The sequence below is a fragment of the Rhinopithecus bieti genome, unplaced genomic scaffold (genome assembly GCF_001698545.2).
Source record: "Rhinopithecus bieti isolate Rb0 unplaced genomic scaffold, ASM169854v2 scaffold_2654, whole genome shotgun sequence".
Classification (NCBI taxonomy): Eukaryota; Metazoa; Chordata; class Mammalia; order Primates; family Cercopithecidae; genus Rhinopithecus; species Rhinopithecus bieti.
In genome coordinates, this window is record NW_016804048.1 from 3,602,809 (window position 1) to 3,621,571 (window position 18,763).

Below are 18,763 nucleotides of genomic sequence, written 5' to 3' on the forward strand. Positions count from 1 at the left end.
AAATGCAAATCAAAACCACAATGAGATACCATCTCACACCAGTTAGAATGGTGATCATTAAAAAGTCAGGAAACAACAGGTGCTGGAGAGGATGTGGAGAAATAGGAACACTTTTACACTGCTGGTGGGACTGTAAACTAATTCAACCATTGTGGAAGACAGTGTGGCGATTCCTCAAGGATCTAGAACTAGAAATACCATTTGACCCAGCCATCTCATTACTGGGTATATACCCTAAGGATTATAAATCATGCTGCTATAAAGACACATGCATACGTATGTTTATTGCGGCACTGTTCACAATAGCAAAGACTTGGAACCAACCCAAATGTCCATCAATGATACACTGGCTTAAGAAAATGTGGCCCATATATACCATGGAATAATATGCAGCCATAAAAAAGGATGAGTTCATGTCCTTTGTAGGGACATGGATGAAGCTGGAAACCATCATTCTCAGCAAACTATCACAAGGACAGAAAACCAAACACCACATGTTCTCACTCATAGGTGGGAATTGAACAATGAGAACACTTGGACACAGGAAGGGGAACATCACACACCAGGGCCTGTCATGGGGTGGGGGGAAGGGGGAAGGACAGCATTAGGAGATATACCTAATGTAAACGATGAGTTAATGGGTGCAGCACACCAACATGGCACATGTATACATATGTAACAAACCTGCACGTTGTGCACAGGTACCCTAGAACTTAAAGTATAATAACAATTAAAAAAAAAAAGAATTTGAGATAGAAAAAAAAAAGATACCATTGTACCTCCACTAGGATGGTATAATTTTATTCAGTGGCAAGTAGCAAGTGTTGGCGAGGATATGGAAGAAATCTGGAACCTTCATATAGTGCTGGTGGGAATGTAGAAGGGTGTAGCTGGTTTGGGAAAAGGTATGGCAATTTCTCAAAATGTTCAACGTGGAGTTACCATGTGATCTGGCAATTTTACTGATAGGTATAAACATACCCGAGAAAAACGAAAACGTACATCCACACAAAAGCTTCAACACAAATGTTCATAGTAGCATTATCCATAATAGCAAAAAAGTGAACCTAAATGTCTGTCAACTGATACATGGATAATGAAAATGTGACAGAGCTATACAATGACATCTTATTTATTCCTAAAGAGGAAGAAAGTACTGATGCATGCTACATCATGAGAGAGCCTTGATAACATTAAGCTGAGTGAAAGAAGCCAGTCACAAAGTTCTCATACTGTATGATTCCATTTATATAAAATGTCCAGAACTGGCCAATCTATACATAGAGAAAATAGATAGGTGGTTACCGGAAGTTGGGGTTTGGGGAAAGAAGGGAGTGAGTGCTAATAGGTATGGGATTTCTTTATGGGGTGATGAAAATCAGTTCTAAAATTGGTTATGGTGACAGTTTGTACAACTAACTGTGCATATGCATAAAATATTAAATTGCATATACTTTGAGTGAAAAAAAAAAAAGAAGTATCAGTCCCACTAAAAGGAAATAAAGTAGGATCAAAAAGGTTTTCAAACTATTCTCATCAGTTTGTATCTGCTACGCAGAATGTTTTGAATTATTACATGTTTCCATAAACATGGTGGCCTGGTATTTCAGAGTGGAAGGCTCACTGCCATGTAAGACTTTCAGCTATAGCTCCCGCTAGCCAAACGGTCAACAACAGCGGGACTAGAATTTTGCACATTCATTTTTTGAGACATATAAGCTCTCTGTTTTCCCACTGAAGGACAGGTCAGGGATAATAATGATTTCTAAATTTTATTTTTCCACTCTAGCTGCCATGCTTTAAAATCAAGCACAAAAAATGTAAATAACTTTCAAATATCTACTCTGATTCTTTAAATCTACAATTCTGACACCTTTAAGTTCTTCTGTTCAGAGGAAAAAGTATTTTATCAAATCCAGTGGAAAAGCAGTTGCAACAAAGAAAACATTTCAAAACACTGTCTAGGTAAGTATAAAAATATGATAAAATTACCATTAAATCCTAAATTGTTTAGTAAGTACAGTGATGCTACAAACATTAAGTAATTCAGAACAAAATTTCATTTATTCGCTCATAAGTTAATTTAATTACTCAGCAAATATTCACTGAATGCCCTTGTGTACCCGGCACAATGGTAGGCATTGAGGATACAACAGTAAATAGGACACAGCTCCTGCCCTCAAGGAGCTTTCATTCTAGGAGACAAAACGGAGACAGTCTCTTAAAGCAATAGGTAGTAAATACGTAAACATAATGCAGTGTTACTGAAAAAAAAAAAAACCCGGACTAAGTACAAGTGCATTTGAAAAACATGAGAGGCCGTGCACAGTGGCTCATGCTAGTAATCCCAGCATTTGGGAGGCTGGGCAGATTGCCTGAGGTCAGGAGTTCAAGACCAGCCTGGTCAACATGGCGAAATCTGGTCTCTACTAAAAACACAAAAAATTAACTGGGCGTGGTGGCGGGCGCCTGTAATCCCAGCTACTTAGGAGGCTGAGGCACGGATAATTGCTTGAACCCAGGAGGCGGAGGTTGCAGTGAGCCGAGATCAAGCCACTGCACTCCAGTCTGGGCAACAGAGTGTGACTCCATCTCAAACTAAAAACTAAACTAAACTAAACTAAACTACACTACACTAAACAAAATAAAATAAAATAAAATAAAATAAAATAAAATAAAATAAAATAAAATAGAAGAGATGCTTTCTCTGACCACTCTGAATAAGGTCCCTTGTTACATACTTTTAAAAAATACTATACTTTTTTTATTTGCATGATCAAATTTTAAAGTGTATGTTTCTCCCCTACTAACATATAAGCTCCATGAGGAAAGGACCATACTCATTTGGTTTAGTAAAGTATTCTCAGTTTCTAGCACACAGGAGGATCTCGATAAACAATGAATGAATAGTGAAATGAATGGATGATAGATATAAACTTTTAACAATGCTGGAGTGGCATGTTCTCACTACGGACATCTAATGTAGATGACTCTCATTTCTTTAACTATTCTACTCCTTTTTCCTCCACTCATGTTGTAACTTTAAGCATCTATGGCTACTACATGAATATGGAAGAAAACACTCATATGCAATTATAATATCCCTTGAAAGTGATCTAGGCTTCCACCATTACTTCTTAAAGGGAAAATTACTTTTGACAAACACGGTGTTGGGTCGCAAATGTTTTCCAAAACAAAATTTTAAAATGACTATATCAGAAAATGCTTGTATTTGAATATCCTAGTATCACAACTCTGTCAGGCTTAGGAGGAAAAACTAACTAGTATCTGTTAACTATGTATATGTAGATAGATATCCATGTATCTATCTGTCTGTCCATCCATCTGACCATCTGACCGACCGACCGACCATCCATCCATCCATCCATCCATCCATCCATCCACCCACCCACCCACCCATCTGTCCAACATACTATAGAGTTGAACTGTCCAATACAGTAGCCACTAGGCAGATACGGCCATTAAAATTTACTTAAAATTAAATAAAAGCAAAATATCAGTTTTTCAGGTGCTCTAGCCACATTTTAAGTGTTCAATAGAAACGTGGCTAGAGGCTACCATCTTGGTAGAACAGACATAAAACATTACCACTGTTTTAGAAAGTTCTATTTGACAGTGCTGCTACAAAGACTACAGAGGTTTCAGAAGCCAATAAGCACTTGTGAAGAAAAATGTATACTTATAATATTCACTTTATGCCAAAAAAGTAACTTTTGTTTAGATTTCAAGTCCTTCTAATATTGAATAGTATTTAGAAATCATATCTGAGCACTACGAGTGAGCATTGCTACTAAGAAGATAATTTGTTTTCTAGGTATTTGCAGTACACAGGAAATGCATGTGTGACTATGTGTTTAAGAGAAAAAAAGTCATAAATTTAAACAAATGTTTCCAATTCCAATTTAAGGTTACAAAGACTAAACCCTTAAAACATTTTACAGTTTTAAAATTTCCATATCTTCTTCCTTCTAGGAATAAGATCTAAGGATAATACTCTAAAACCAATACTTTGTTTTAAATAATGCTAAGAAGGTATTTTTCCCCCCACTCCCTTCCAGAAACTATAGAACATCTGGTTTAGTAAAAGTGAAAGACAGCATTAGAACTGGATATAGCATATATTTCTATCAGTTTACTAAAGCTACTCAAGTTTTATTTTCTTTTCTTTTTTTTTTTGGAGATGGAGTCTCACTCTATCACTCAGGCTGGAGTGCAGTGGCATGATCTCGGCTCACTGCAACCTCTGCCGCCTGGGTTCAAACAATTCTCCTGCCTCAGCCTCCTGAGTAGATGGGATTACAGGTACCTACCACTGTGGCTGGCTAATTTTTGTATTTTTAGTAGAGATGGGGTTTCACCATCTTGGACAGGCTAGTCTTGAACTCCTCATCTCGCATCCACCTGCCTCGGCCTCCTAAAGTGCTGGGATTACAGGCATGAACCACAGTGCCCGGTCTACTCAAACTATTTTTATGAGAAAAGCATGGATGTAAAACGGGAAATAATGTACACATTAAGAAGCTGTATTGATCTAAGACAGACTCTCGGAGAATAAATAATCCAGTTATAAGAGCCATGTCCATCTCATCAACATATTAGGTGACTGTGTTATTCTCAGTTGATGCAAATCTACAACTTCTAGAATGTGAGACCAGATGGGGGAGAGGACAAGAATTTCCTTGAGTCACAGTATTAAAACTTGACTTACGTAAATTAGAATTTAACAGTAAGTTTGTCACTACTGGTGCTGAATCAACCAGATAGGGTCTATAAATACGACATTTCTCTGGGGCCTTCAACCAACCAGTAAGAGCAATGCCTCCCCTTGGTACTACAGAGGGCAGTGGTGGTGACAACAGAAGTACCAGTAGTGGTAGATGTTTACTATGGGTTTACTATGTGTCAGAATCTGTTCAAGGTACTTTTTACACATATCATCTCTTTAATGTGGCAGATGTAATAACTATTCCTTTTACAGCTCAGAGAACTAACCCACAAGTAACCTGCCTAAGATCATAATTTGTAAGTGGTGGAAGCCTCATTCCAACCACGGCTTCTAACTCCAGAGTCCACTTTCTTAGCCATTACGGAATACAGCTTCCCTAAGGTTCAGGAATGACCTTCTGAACTGGAAAGCCACAGTACACAAATTTCTGTACCTAACCTATCACTTCTGCATTTCTCAGACTCGACTTCCCTCACATTCAGTAAGCCTACTTTCAGCTTTGTAAGATTACAAAGAAGTCCTCCCAGATGAGATGAGCAAGCCTGAGGAAAAAAACTGGTTTGAAGGTAAGAATCAAAAGATTGAACTCAGACAGTTTCTGGTTGAGGTATCAATGAAATATTGGTGTAAAGATATGAAATGGGCTGTTGTCTATTTCATAAGTTTGGATCTCAGAAGAGAAAACTGGTCTAAAAATATAAATTGTGCATGCATACAGTCCCAGCTTTGTGGAAAGGTAGCTTGAGCCCAGGAGTTCAGGTCCGCAGTGTGCTACGGTCATGCCTGTAAATAGCTACTACAGTCTGGCCCGGACAACGTATCGAGAACCCATCTCTAAATACATAAATAATAAAAATATCTGATGTGATAACAATTCTAAAACTGATGATAATGTAGCTAACATTTCTTTAACGCCATGTCGTGCTTCTTATCCTCAAACAAAGTTTTCCCTCAGGCTTTCTCATCTCAAAAAACTGTACCACTATTCTCCCAGCTGGCCACTAGAAATCCAACGGCCATCTCTGTTTTCTCTTCTATCCTTATCCATACATGTAATTCACCAAATCCTTTTAGCTCTACTTCCAAAAGACATTTTAAATCTACCTATTTCTCTTTATCTCCACTGGCACTGTGGAATCTTTTCAGCTATTGCCTGATCTGCCCAAACTCTTGCGTAGACCGAGTCTCTCTACACATTTTTGCTTGTATACATCCTAAAAGAGTTTGTACAACTATGATTAAAAAAATTTTTTTTATATTTATTTTTTTCTGCTCACAAACGTACTAAGACAGAATGATTCTAACTTGATAAATTTTTTACATCGAAAGTTTAAAGAGTTGCAAAGATTTAATTTCTTGGGTATTAAAGACTGCTTTTTAAAAAAGCATCACTTTTTTAAATAAAAGGAAATATCCAATAAAATACAAATACCATACTTGACATCCATCATCATCTATTCAAAAACTGTAGGACAAATTATTATTTACATTTTCCTTTTTCTCTCTGACTTTATGTTTCCATTCTACTTCTCCTTAGAATTTTATACTAATGTAATTTACTGTGTGCTAGACTGCTTGTGTGGATCTTTTGTACTTTTCTCAATAAAAATATTTATATAAATTTAAATTTCATATTTTAATATTTTCCTGTGGTCATAACCCTTAAGAATTCTTGTGGACTGAGTTATCATTAAAATCACTAGTTATATAGTATCAATCAAAACCAATATACATATTAAATATTATGAAAAAATAATTATTAAACATGAAGAATACATTTTAATTAAAATGTACCTTATTAAACATATTTATCTTAACAAGAATAATGGGACTTTAATACTTTTATTAGTTTAGATATCTCTTGTTAATATTATTATTAATAGAAAGATAAAGGTTCAAGCTGGGCGCAGTGGCTCACGCCTGTAATCCCAGCACTTTGGGAGGCAGAGGCGGGCAGATCACCTGAGGTCAGGAGTTTGAAACCAGCCTGGCCAACACGATGAAACCTTGTCTATAATAAAAATGCAAAAAAATTAGCCAGGGGTGGTGGTGGGTACCTTTAGTCCCAGCTACTCGGGAGGTTGAGGCACGAGAATTGCTTGAACCCAGGAGGCGGAGGTTGCAGTGAGCCATGATCCCACCACTGCACTCCAGCCTGGGTGAAGGAGTGAGACTCCATCTCAACAACAACAACAACAACAACAACAACAACAACAACAACAACAAAAAAGGAAGACAGGGGTTCAGCATCAATTCCATTGGTATGTTTCACTGTTATAGATGTAAGCACTAAGAAAGCTTCATCATATAAATGGATAGGAATGGAAGGAGTTTTGCTGGAGCAGTATAACTCAACTCTTTGCATTCCTTCAGAATGACATGCCCCAAACCCGACAGTAACCTGTCATCGAAAATCATTTATAATAATCGACCAATTGGCAACTTAATTAGGTTTTATTTCAATTCTGTTGAAAACAAAGAACTGAAAACAACCTGACAGACTCATCCATTATCTTAACACCAATACGCTAAATGGCCCCTTTGTTAACATTCCAGAGTTTTTTCGCCTCTGAGGAATAGAGGATAGTAAGTCAGGAGAGTTTTGTCTGTTGTAAAGTGAGGAGTAGAGGATAGTAAGAGTCAGGAGAGTTTTGTCTGTTGTAAAGTGAGGAGTGCAGAACCGTGAAGGGGAAAATGAAAAAGGAGAATCTGCACACCTTAGGTGTCTTTTGAGCAGATCAGTTTCAGGGATATGTATGTTCAGAGGCTGAGAGCCTGTGCCCACGTGCCTTTTGGAAAGTGTCATGCACTTTCAGGTGTAGGCACACCTCAGTTAGAAGATCTCCAGCCTAGGCTACTTTAATCGCCCATCTGATCCTCCCCCTTCCAATCTTACCGCCCCCCCCCCAATTCATCCTCCACCCAATACCCAGAATGATCTTTTAAAAACAGAAATCAGATGATGTCATGCCCTCTTTAAAACTCTTCCATCCCTCTTACGAAGCACAACCTTCTGCCATGGCTCATATAAAAGGCCCTGCACAGCTTGCACTGTTTCTGCCCGCCAGTCACATTAGTCTTCCTTAGACACGTTCAGCTCTTCTCCACCTCATCACCATTAGAACTGCTGCTTCTGGCCCACTGGTCACACGGCACACTTCTTCTCAGCCTTCAGGCTCAGGACAAAGCTGCTTTCACTGAGGACCCTCTCTGGGCACTTAATCTAAAACAGCTGCTAACCCTGCAACTTTCAAGAAACGATTGCGTATTTCTGAAAACCTGTTCCTTTGTCATAACTAGTAATTAAATGTTAGTGTCCGTGTCCCCATCTGAACTGTAAGGTCTCAGGCAAGAAACTAAAGTTACTTTGTTTATCACTATGTATTATCCAGGACTACCACAGCACCCACTGAGTAAGTAATAAAGATCTGTTGAATGAATGAATGAGCAAGTAAACTAAAAATAAATACTGTTCTTTGCTTCAAAGGTTCTCTGCTTCCTTGAACATAAGCTTGAACATGCTTCATTCAGCACGATCTGACTGTGCACACCTATATAAATGATCTCTCTTACTCTCTCATCTTTTTCTCTTCTTTACATAGTTCTTGCCATTCCTATTTACACTCAACTGTAGCTACCAACCACAACTTGGTTTCCTAGACGCTTCCAGCTTTCACCTCTGTTCCCGCTACATGGAGTACGTTGAACATCTTTCACTTCTTTGCCTAATTCTTTCTTTCTAAGACTCAATTCACACATAAACACCTCCTCCAGGAAGCCTATAGACCTCCCATATTTGGATTTCAGGCTTGCCCCCCTTCCTCTATTCTCAAAGCTTTGTATTAAGACCTCTATCATGGTAGTTATCAAACAGAACCATAATTGTAAGTTCATTCTTCAGTCTTTCCCAATAAACTATAAGCTTCTTGAAGACAAAGGCTGTATCTATTACCTTTCCATTTTCAGTGCTTAATGTGGCATTTGGAAAAGCATAAGATATTTTTTAAATATTAGCAGAAAAAAAGGCATAAGTGACAGTATAATTTTATTTTCAGAGCATCACTGCCATTTAATAAACAATGAGGGAAATATAACTTAATATTCAGACCAATAAAGAATTATGTTTATAAAAGTAAATAATAAACTGTACACTCTGGAAATTGCTAAAAGTAAAAAAGGCAGTAAGAAAGACTAAGGAATACAATTATAGTTCTATTAGTGCACATCATCTTCTACAGACACACTCCTCTACCAGTTTTGCTTCTGTAGTGGCAACTGTTCATTCTGAAAATGAACTTGGCTATTCTGGTGATAACTGCTGGATAAATGACAGGGGAGATTTTCAGCCAATGAAGAACTTTATACATTAAAAAAAAAAATGTAATCCTTAAAAATGCTCATTAATGTATAATTACCTAGCAAACCACAGATATAATTTATACTTTATAAGCCAAATAATGTCAAAATGGCAATTTGAAAAAATATCACCGTTTATCACTGAGTATCACGGTTAAAAAATGGGGCTTTTAAAAGAAAAATCAAATTCATATGTGCAAATGTCATTATTATCATTATTTTTAAAGACAGGGCCTCACGCTGTTGCCCAGGCTGGGATACAGTGGTACAATCATGGCTCACTGCAGCCTCAAACTCCTGGGCTCAGGTGATCCTCTCACCTCAGTCCCTCAAGCAGCTGGGAATATAGGCATACCCCACCATGTCCAGCTAATTACAATTTGTTGTTGTTGTTGAGACGAGGCCTTGCATTGTTGTACAGGCTGGTCTCGAACTCTTGGCTTCAAGCAGTGCTCCAACCTCTGCCTCCCAAAGTGCTGGGATCACAGGCATGAGCCACTGTATCCGGGCCCAGTGAAGATATTTAAATCATTCTTTTAAAATGTTAAAAGAAAATTCAAAAATTTAAAGTTCATCACATCACAGCTGAGCTAAGCATACTGCTCTTTAGCCCCTGGCAATTCTGAGACTTATTTAGGAGACCTTGTTTGTGCTCAGTTTAAGAAGATAGACACATTCAACAAAATACAAAACCCACCAAAAGTTAAACAGAGAAGGTTCCAGAAACAGAATTAGCATGTGGAAAGGGACAAAGCGAACGTGAAGGAGCTGTGGGGTTCTCCCCTGCGGGGATCATTCCCTTCATCTCTCCATCTGCTCGCACAGGTGAGGGGCACCTTCCCTCATTAGGTCATTACACCACTTCTCTACATTTCTAGCATGGGCTCAGTGTGAGGCAGCATGTATTAGGAACAAGTAAACTGTAAGCGGATCCTGTGAGAATCAAGAAAAGGCAGTAAGAGATGTTTTCTTACGGGAGTTCTTCCTTGTTCGAACTTTGGAAGGTTCTACATCTTATTTTAATAAAGTTATGGCTCCCATACAATTTTACTTTGCTCTGGGAGGAATTAAGAGATGTAGATACCCTACCTTTATCAGAGAAAGTCCTTCTTTCCCAGAAGCTAAATTTAAATGAGAAACAGGTAACTTCTGAATCTGAGAAAGAAAATAAGAATAATGTTCCTAAACAAAAAAGCCTCATTTAAGGCATTTCAAAAGAACATCTGTAGATTATCTCAGTACATATAATTAACATACATACGTAAAATTAACAGTGGAGCTAAAAGACAGGAACAGATGGGCTGGGCGCGGTGGCTCACGCCTGTAACCCCAGCACTTTTGGAGGCCAAGGCGGGCAGATCACTTGAGGTCAGGAGTTCAAGACCAGCTTGGCCAACGTGGTGAAACCCCGTCTCTACTAAAAACATAAAAATTAGCTGGGCGTGGTGGCACATGCCTGTAGTCCCAGCTGCTAGTTGGGAGGCTGAGGCAGGAGAATGACTTGAACCCAGGAGGCAGAGGTTGCAGTGAGCTGAGATCACGCCATTACTCCAGCCTGGGTGACAGAGCAAGACTCCATCTCAAAAAAAAAAAAAAAAAAAAAAAAAAAAAAAAGACAGGAAAAGATAAAAATAATAATAATACTAAATGGGAGAGGAGAGGACAGTAGATGAAGGTTGTAAGGCTTCAGAAGTGTAAACGTAAAAGCAATTTCTTCATACCTCGAACCACTTCAAGTTCAAATAACGGGTCTCATGCAGTATTTCACCCAACAGCTTCAGATAGGCAGTGAGTAGCAGAAAGGCGGAAAACAGGAAAACAGAAAAGGAAAAAAAGCATGCAATTAAAAGCAAAAGATATACAGCCACTTTGGGAGACAGTTTGGCAGCTTTTTCCAAAACTCTTACCATATGATCTTACCACAGAATCCGGCAATCACACTCACAGTTATTTACCCAAATGGGCTGAGAATTTATGTCCACACAAAAGTCTGCACGTGAATGTTTACAGCAGCTTTAGTCCTAAGTGCCAAAAACTGAATGGCACCAAGATGGCCTTCGGCAGCTGAAGGACTGAGCAAACTGTGGCGCACTCACACAACGAAATACTGCTCAGAGATAAAGAGAAATGAGCTACCAAGCCACAAAAAGAAGAACCTTAAATGCAGATGCTAAGTGAAAGAAGCCAGTCTGAACATGCTACATACTATATGACTCCAACTATCACTAAAGGAAAAGGCAAAACTACAGCGGCAGTAAAAACATCAGGGACGGGCGAAATGGGGGAGGAATAAATCGGTGGCGCATGATACTTTCAGGGCAGTGAAACTACTCTGCATAACAGTGTAATGGCAGATACAGGTCACTATACATTTGGCAAAACTCATGGGACTGTGTGCCACAAACAGTGAACCCTAAGCTATGGACCACACAGTTATAATGTATTAAAACTGGTTCATTAATTTTAACAAATACTACACTAATGCCATATGTTAACAATAGGGGAAACTGAGGTAGAGAAAGGAGTAAATGGAAGCTCTTTGTACTTTCTGCTCAATTTTTCTGTAAACCTAAAAACTGCAAAGTCTATTAATCATAAATAAAACATACCCCTAAAGCATATTATAATCAGTTTACACAATAGCCTCAAAAAGGAAAACACGTAACAGAAGTCTGTAACCCATCGTGCCATGATCTATTATTAATTGCCAAAGTCTCTGCATGATCTCTGATGTTTAATACTTGTCAATAAATAATGAGGCCAAAGTAGAAGAAAAATCTTTATTTGAAAAATAAAGGAGAGAATATAAAAAGGGTAAAATCAAGATTAAAGAAAATTCCTCCCCACCCTTGGGTGACACAATGGCTGTCACTGTCCCTTCTCTGGAGCTCTCCACTACCCAAGCTCCAGGTGACTGTGCATTAGGAACGTATCCGAAGAAAGAGTAGACGAGGTATTCACCTAGGAACAGGGTACTGAAAGGCACTCATTCTGCAAAAGGTTCAATGATCTCTCAGCTTTGCTAACGAAGTTGGTCTTTCTACACTTGACACTAAAGAAACCGTATCTTTGCAACCCACAGAGCTATGAAGGGGCTCCCTGGGGAACACGCTATGTCTGCCTTGGAAACGTGCCCTTCTTTACTGTACCTACCTTAACTCAAAATAACACCAGTGGTCTGACCAAGGGGCTCCTAGAAAGATTCCTGTCACCCTCTCATTGAGCATTTTTTTCCTCTTTAACATTTATATTTCTCCCACTAAGAAATGGAAAGGAAACAATTACTGCAAAATTAAGTGTTATAAACCTCTGTGTTGGTTAGATTTGAAATCTTAAATCACATTCTCATAATGGGAACTGGGATTCTAACCTTCACTTGTTAAAACTATTTCTTCCGGCCGGGCGCGGTGGCTCAAGCCTGTAATCCCAGCACTTTGGGAGGCCGAGACGGGCGGATCACGAGGTCAGGAGATCGAGACCATCCTGGCTAACATGGTGAAACCCCGTCTCTACTAAAAAATACAAAAAACTAGCCGGGCGCGTTAGCGGCGCCTGTAGTCCCAGCTACTCGGGAGGCTGAGGCAGGAGAATGGCGTGAACCCGGGAGGCGGAGCTTGCAGTGAGCTGAGATCCGGCCACTGCACTCCAGCCTGGGCGACAGAGCGAGACTCCGTCTCAAAAAAAAAAAAAACGATTTCTTCCATTCACACTTCCCATCTGTAGTTATTCTTCCTAATGAAAAGTCAAAAGCAAGAGTACGGAGATCTTAAAAGACACAGGAAATACGTAAAACAAACACCACAAACTGCCAAGCAGATCTCTTCAGCAAGCCCCTCCAAGGCTGAGACATGCTTATCTGGGACTCAAGTGTATGGTTTCTATGTCCTTCACACTCACTATTAACCTTAACTTGTTACAACCTCAACTCTTCTCTTCAGTGAGGCAGGGTATGAAATGAATAAACTATTAGCTATTTGAAACTAACATTTTTCAGTCAGAAATGTTTGTGTACTTTTTTTTTGCCAGGCACGGTAGCTCATGCCTGTAATCCCAGCACTTTGGGAGGCCGGGGTGGGTGGATCACCTGAGATCAGGAGTTCGAGACCAGCCTGACCAACACAGTGAAACCGCAACTTTATTAAAAGCACAAAAGTTAGCCGGGCGTGCTGGCAGGTGTCTGTAATCCCAGCTACTTGGGAGGCTGAGGCAGGGGAATCACTTGAACCCGGGAGGCGGAGGTTGCAGTGAGGTGAGATAGCGCCATCGCACTCCAGCCTGGGGGACAAGAGGGAGACTTCGTCTCAAAAAAAAAAAAGTTTGCGTTTTTTCTTTCCATTTAAAAGCCAGGGTTGTGCCCAGTCTTGTAGCAGACAGATAAGCTCCATTTTATCTCATCCAATATATTAGCGCATGCTACATAAATATATATGGGATCAGACCTAAGTTATTAACGCAGAGACTGCTGTGTTAACACGAGTCAATTCTCATACAACTTTATTTCAATTTTTATTTAAGAAACAGCAGGCAAGGCATTTATCTAGGAACAGGGTACTGAAAGGCACCCATTCTGCGAAATGTTCAATGCTCTCTCAGCTTTGGCAATAAAGTTGGTCTTTCTTTCTATACTTGACACAAAAGAAACCATATCCTTGTATCTAATACCGCTATGAAGGAACTCCTTGGGACTTACCCTCTATGAAGTGTTTTTGAAACCCTATAAACATACAATATGTGTAGTTTACCTAAACTATACTGGTTGTGTTTTACCTTTCGGTTAACCAGCAGCATTGCTTGGAACTGTATAAAATAGCAGACCTGTTTTTCAGCATTGGTCCTGGCTGATTCCTCTTGTGCTAGCACCATTTCCCGCTCTGCAGTTATCTGTACACTTTCTCTTAGTGCTTCTTCCAGCTCTTCAATCCTGTCATCCTTCTTACGGAGACTGTCCTAGAAAATGATGGAAGACTAGGTGAAGTAGATTAATTACTTAACCCAGGGAGAGCCTATTTACTAAGAAAGGGCTGTTTACTTATTCAATGTTCTTCCCATCAGAAGCAAATCCAACAAGATATCGTCACAGAGGACACAATAAAGAAAGCAAGGAAAGAAAAGAAGTAAAGGAGGCTGAAGTAGTATATTATTAAGAGCCAAGTGTCAAGTTAGTCAAGCAAGATAAATGTGAGGAATTTGCTCTCTGTAAGAGAGAATAAAACTGTGTTAGACAGCAGAGGTGGCAAGGGCTTGATTATTTAAAAGTACAAAGTTGTTTTTGAACTACTCTTTAAGCATAAAGCCAGCTCTGATGAAATGATAATTAGATTGAATATCAAAACATTCTCTTTTCCTGCAGTTAAGCCTGGATGAGAAAAGTGCAGTAAACAGCATGATCTTTCAGATTATATTCTTCATAGACAATTGCTGGCAAACAATTTCTTAAGAGACATTAAAAAGCAAGTGATGCATCCTCGTATTTCAAGAATGTATGGTTTTCTCATAATCTCATATGAGAAAACCAAAAATGACAACTGGATATAAGTGACTGGTCTGGCTAAGAATGAGCCATTTTATTAGCCAACCAAGCAATTCCCAGCCCTGATGTTCTACACAAGTGTAAAACGCAGCTTCTGGAGAGGCGGCTGTTGATCTCTCAGAAAGTCAAACAGAATCCTACAGAACGCTGAGTTCATGTAAGACAGGAGAGATGTTAAGAAGAGTTCAAGTAGGATGGAGAACTGAGTCATCAGGTTATTGGAAGCACTTCCTTCTTCAACTTCTTACGAAACTAGAGGATTAAGAATAAAGTGCTTCCTTTTAAAAATATATAAAACAAAAGAACAAGACTTGCTAAACCATTCTCCAATTTTCAGAACACTCATATCAGGAAAAGATATCCAAGAATTTTTTCTTTTATCTAAGAAACTCAATTATACTGCAGTCCACTTTTGTAAGGCCTTTTGACAACCTTACCTTCAAAATCTAGAACTTGAAATCCGTCAAAGATAAGCCAGATTTTCTCCCCATTTTGGAAGAACAGCATCTACTATTTCACGTTCTTCTTAATGAACAGTTGATAAATCTTTCGCTCTCTCATTTTTCTAAACTTTAAAAAATGAGATTTAGGAAAAAATTCACATTTTGGTGATGTACGTTATGTTCATGTTAAGAGAAAAGTTTTCATTCTTCTCAGAGAACTGTGGTTCTTCACAGTTATAAAATACTGTGATCTATTCCCATAAGTAAGGTTCTGTTTTATGCAGGGCAGTTTAGCTGTACCAAACAAACAAAAAAAAAAAACGCTCTCTGTTGAAATCTTTGTTCCCTCTGTTGACTTGCCATGAACAGCAGAGTACAGCGGAGATTTTTAAAGGAATGTCATGCAGAGAGACAAGGAATGATGCCAGTCAAAACAAAGGCCAAGGTGGCTTTTTCAGAATCAAAGAAAACTAAACATAAAAAAAGGATTATGAAGTAAGAGATGGATGCAATGATTAGTTCAGTCTTCTCAAACCCTCTAATGAATGAGAATGACCATATTTGTAGTCATATGGGATTCTAAAATACAGATTGCTGTAAGTATAAAGAAGCATAAAGAAACATTATTAACACATAAAGTTGAAAATGTTTCTCATTAGCTACTTGTGGAAAACTCAGTATTATGTCTTTGTGCAGTCTATCCTATCCCACTCTTAAACTGTTTCTTGGAAGTCTTCTGAGAGGCTTCTATTATCTAAATTGAGGCTCAAACAGTTAATTCCAAACAACTTCCCAGGAATCTATTTCAAGCAAACAACTTTACTTGTACATATGCGTGGGGTAAAAATGGCTTTGTGGCTGTATCAATAAAAAAACTTTTAGGTGGAAAATGATGAGTAATTTGTCATAATGCAGAGAATCAAGTTTTCAAAATATTTCATTGTGAAACTCATTTCATAACTTTATTTGAAACCAGCAATGAAACTAGAGTTCATGGCCTTATTTAAAAAAAGATTTCTGGAATTAATGGCAAAGCCTGGTTCAAAATCTTTCTTAATAATAAGGATGAAAAACAAAAGCCAAGTGCAACTACAAATAAAAGCAAACGGCTGATAAGTAATATTTAGGTGATATTATAAGTTACATTTCAATGTAAAGCTGAGTAAGGAATCATTTGCTTAGTCTAAGGCAATTGGATCAAACTAGGATAGTATAATGCCAGAGAATGGAGACAGCAAATACTTGGAGACAGCAAATACCTCTCTCACCTTCATTTACAAAGTCCAGAATTACTTAATCTATCGAGTGGGTAAAATCTGGCACCAATTTTAGTTTTGGAATCTTGAGAGATCTGCTAAAATAAACCAAGGAAGCTTCTCTTGTGTTGAACCACAGCTTGAATCTCCTATTTAATTTAATAAAATGTTGAGCCAGTGTAAGAAATAAACAGGAAAGCCTTTGAGTCCTACAAATACCAGGGTAGCAATAACACTTCTAGGTAATATTTATAATCATTCTTTCTTGCCTCACTCTTGCGAAAAGACTAAATCCATCATTTGGTGCTTAGATGATAACATGAATACTCTTTTTTTAAAGTTTAGAACACCAGAGGAAAGAAAACATCTTGAAAACTTTTAGAAAGGCCAAAAACGATCACTTGTCGAATCAAAAAATCAGAAGACATTGGAGTTTTTAAAGGCAACACAGGACACTAGAAGACAATTTGAGTAATGGTTTCAAAACTCTAAGGGGGAAAAAAATGATTACCCATCTAGAATTCTGTAGCTAAACTACCAATCAAATATGGGAGTTGAATGCAATATCCCCCCCCAAAAGGACTTCACTCAAGGACTCTCTCAGGAAGCTACTAGGGTATACTCTATTAAAGTGAAGAGGTAAACCTGGAAAGAAGATGTGGGATCCAGAGAAAAGGAGCTCTATCATAGGTGAGTGGTGAAGTGAACCATAAGGATGACACAACTTGGAGACTAAGTATACATTACAGCAGAGAAAGGAAACGAATTTTTCCAAGAAAAAAAGCAGATGTATAGATTATCTGAGGGCAATTAATAAGGGATGATGTATTTTACAGTAGTAATGATACTGGGAGGAATTTTGTGGGTGTAGAAAGGAATCTGGGAACAGATACCCAAGACAGGAAAAACCAAAAGGAAAACTAAGGTACACTAGGAAAATTCAAAATGTAAATTATAATATACTATGTGCCTCAGTTTTAATAATGTAGACCTAGAGATAATTATGTTGGAAGGATAGAAAGAAGGAAGTGTGTGTTGGTTTGTGTAAAAACATTAATTCCTCATCATCTATGGTAAGAAATCAACAGACGATGTCCAAATAAGAAAAATAATAGAACAATAATATGAAAATGTCATTTGGAAAGACAAAAATAAACGACAGTAGAAACCACCAAAAGAGATGAAAGTGGTCATCTCAGAGGAAGAGGAATCAGAGTTACACAAGGATAACAGAAGTGACTATTATTCTAAGACATGTAAGTATTATTTGTGTAAATAATATAAAATATATATTGTCCTGATATAAAATCAAAAGCAAATTGAAAAATATGTTAAAAGAGTATATTGCACTGCAAAGAAATCAATAAGGATATAAAGAGACCTTCTGGAAATAGTTACAAGTGTCATTGTTTAGGTAACAGATACTCTCAGTATGTAAGTTAACTGTTTCCTGTGAAAAGAGAAAAGCAGACCAGGCAAACACATCTTCAGGCAGTGCTCATGATCAAAAGAAAGGTAAAGAGAACAAAACACATATGGATTATACATCACTGTGTTCTTCAGCTTTTTGTTCAAAAGTCCTATGAATTTCTTCATAGCAATATTTTACAGAAGTGGGTCAGAATTATAAAAAATTCCTTTCAAGTCTTTTGATAACCATGGGCTAGTCTAAATAAGAACTTTTAAAAGGGACAATATTATCACAATAAGTTCTTCCATAAATTCTGAAGATTCTGAAGATAAATCTCAAACTTAAAAAGACAAATCTCTAATCTGTCAATGCCAGACTTTGAGTTGAAGAAGTGACAGTTATCACCAGCTTCCTTGAAACTGAGTGAGACAATAAGATGTCATATTAGACTTGAGAAGGTATGAAATGCAACAGACTTCACATACTCCTGCTCTCAGGACCACATCCGATGAAGTAAGGGGATGTGCTAAAACCCCTGGAAAGTGCTTCCTGGTGGCTCAAGAACAAGAGGGATCATACCACGTGTGGCCCGAGGCTTGGAATATATGCTTTACATGGTAAAATGTATTTTCTCCTTCAAAAAGTCCACATTCACCAACCTTCATGATAAACTATGAGACAGTAAAAGCCATTCTGAGTCTGTAATGCTGAAGGAATCTACATATACTATCTACTATCCCTAACTCCTCCTCTCCCTATATTCCTTAGGTTTGAAGGATCTGAAGCATCTGGAAATTAGGAAGTTAACTTACTGGAACTAAATGTAGCTAGAGATTAAGGTAGGACATGCCACACTTAATTTGTGAAAATCATACCTGTTGTTTATAGGCATTCTTAATCTGCTGCTAGCTTAGAAGAAAAGGTTCTTCTTTAGTTAATATACTATTGTACTGTCCAATGCAGGAGCCACTAGCAACAAGTAGCTACTGAGCCATTAAACGTGGCTAGTCCAAATTGAGA

The 18,763-nt window shown here is 38.1% G+C and overlaps 1 protein-coding gene across 2 annotated transcripts in view; it reads right to left on the bottom strand.

Annotated features, from left to right (window-relative positions):
- LOC108522856 (ELKS/Rab6-interacting/CAST family member 1-like) overlaps positions 1-18,763 on the bottom strand; it is a 291,981-nt gene that overhangs the window by 252,205 nt on the left and 21,013 nt on the right. Inside the window, exon 2 of one of the 2 annotated variants that reach the window (XM_017863305.1) lies at positions 13,919-14,050. The exons of the other annotated variant lie outside the window; for it this stretch is intronic. Coding sequence (XP_017718794.1) covers positions 13,919-14,050 — 132 coding nt within the window. The remainder of the gene's footprint in view (positions 1-13,918; positions 14,051-18,763) is intronic. 2 annotated transcript variants of the gene reach the window in all.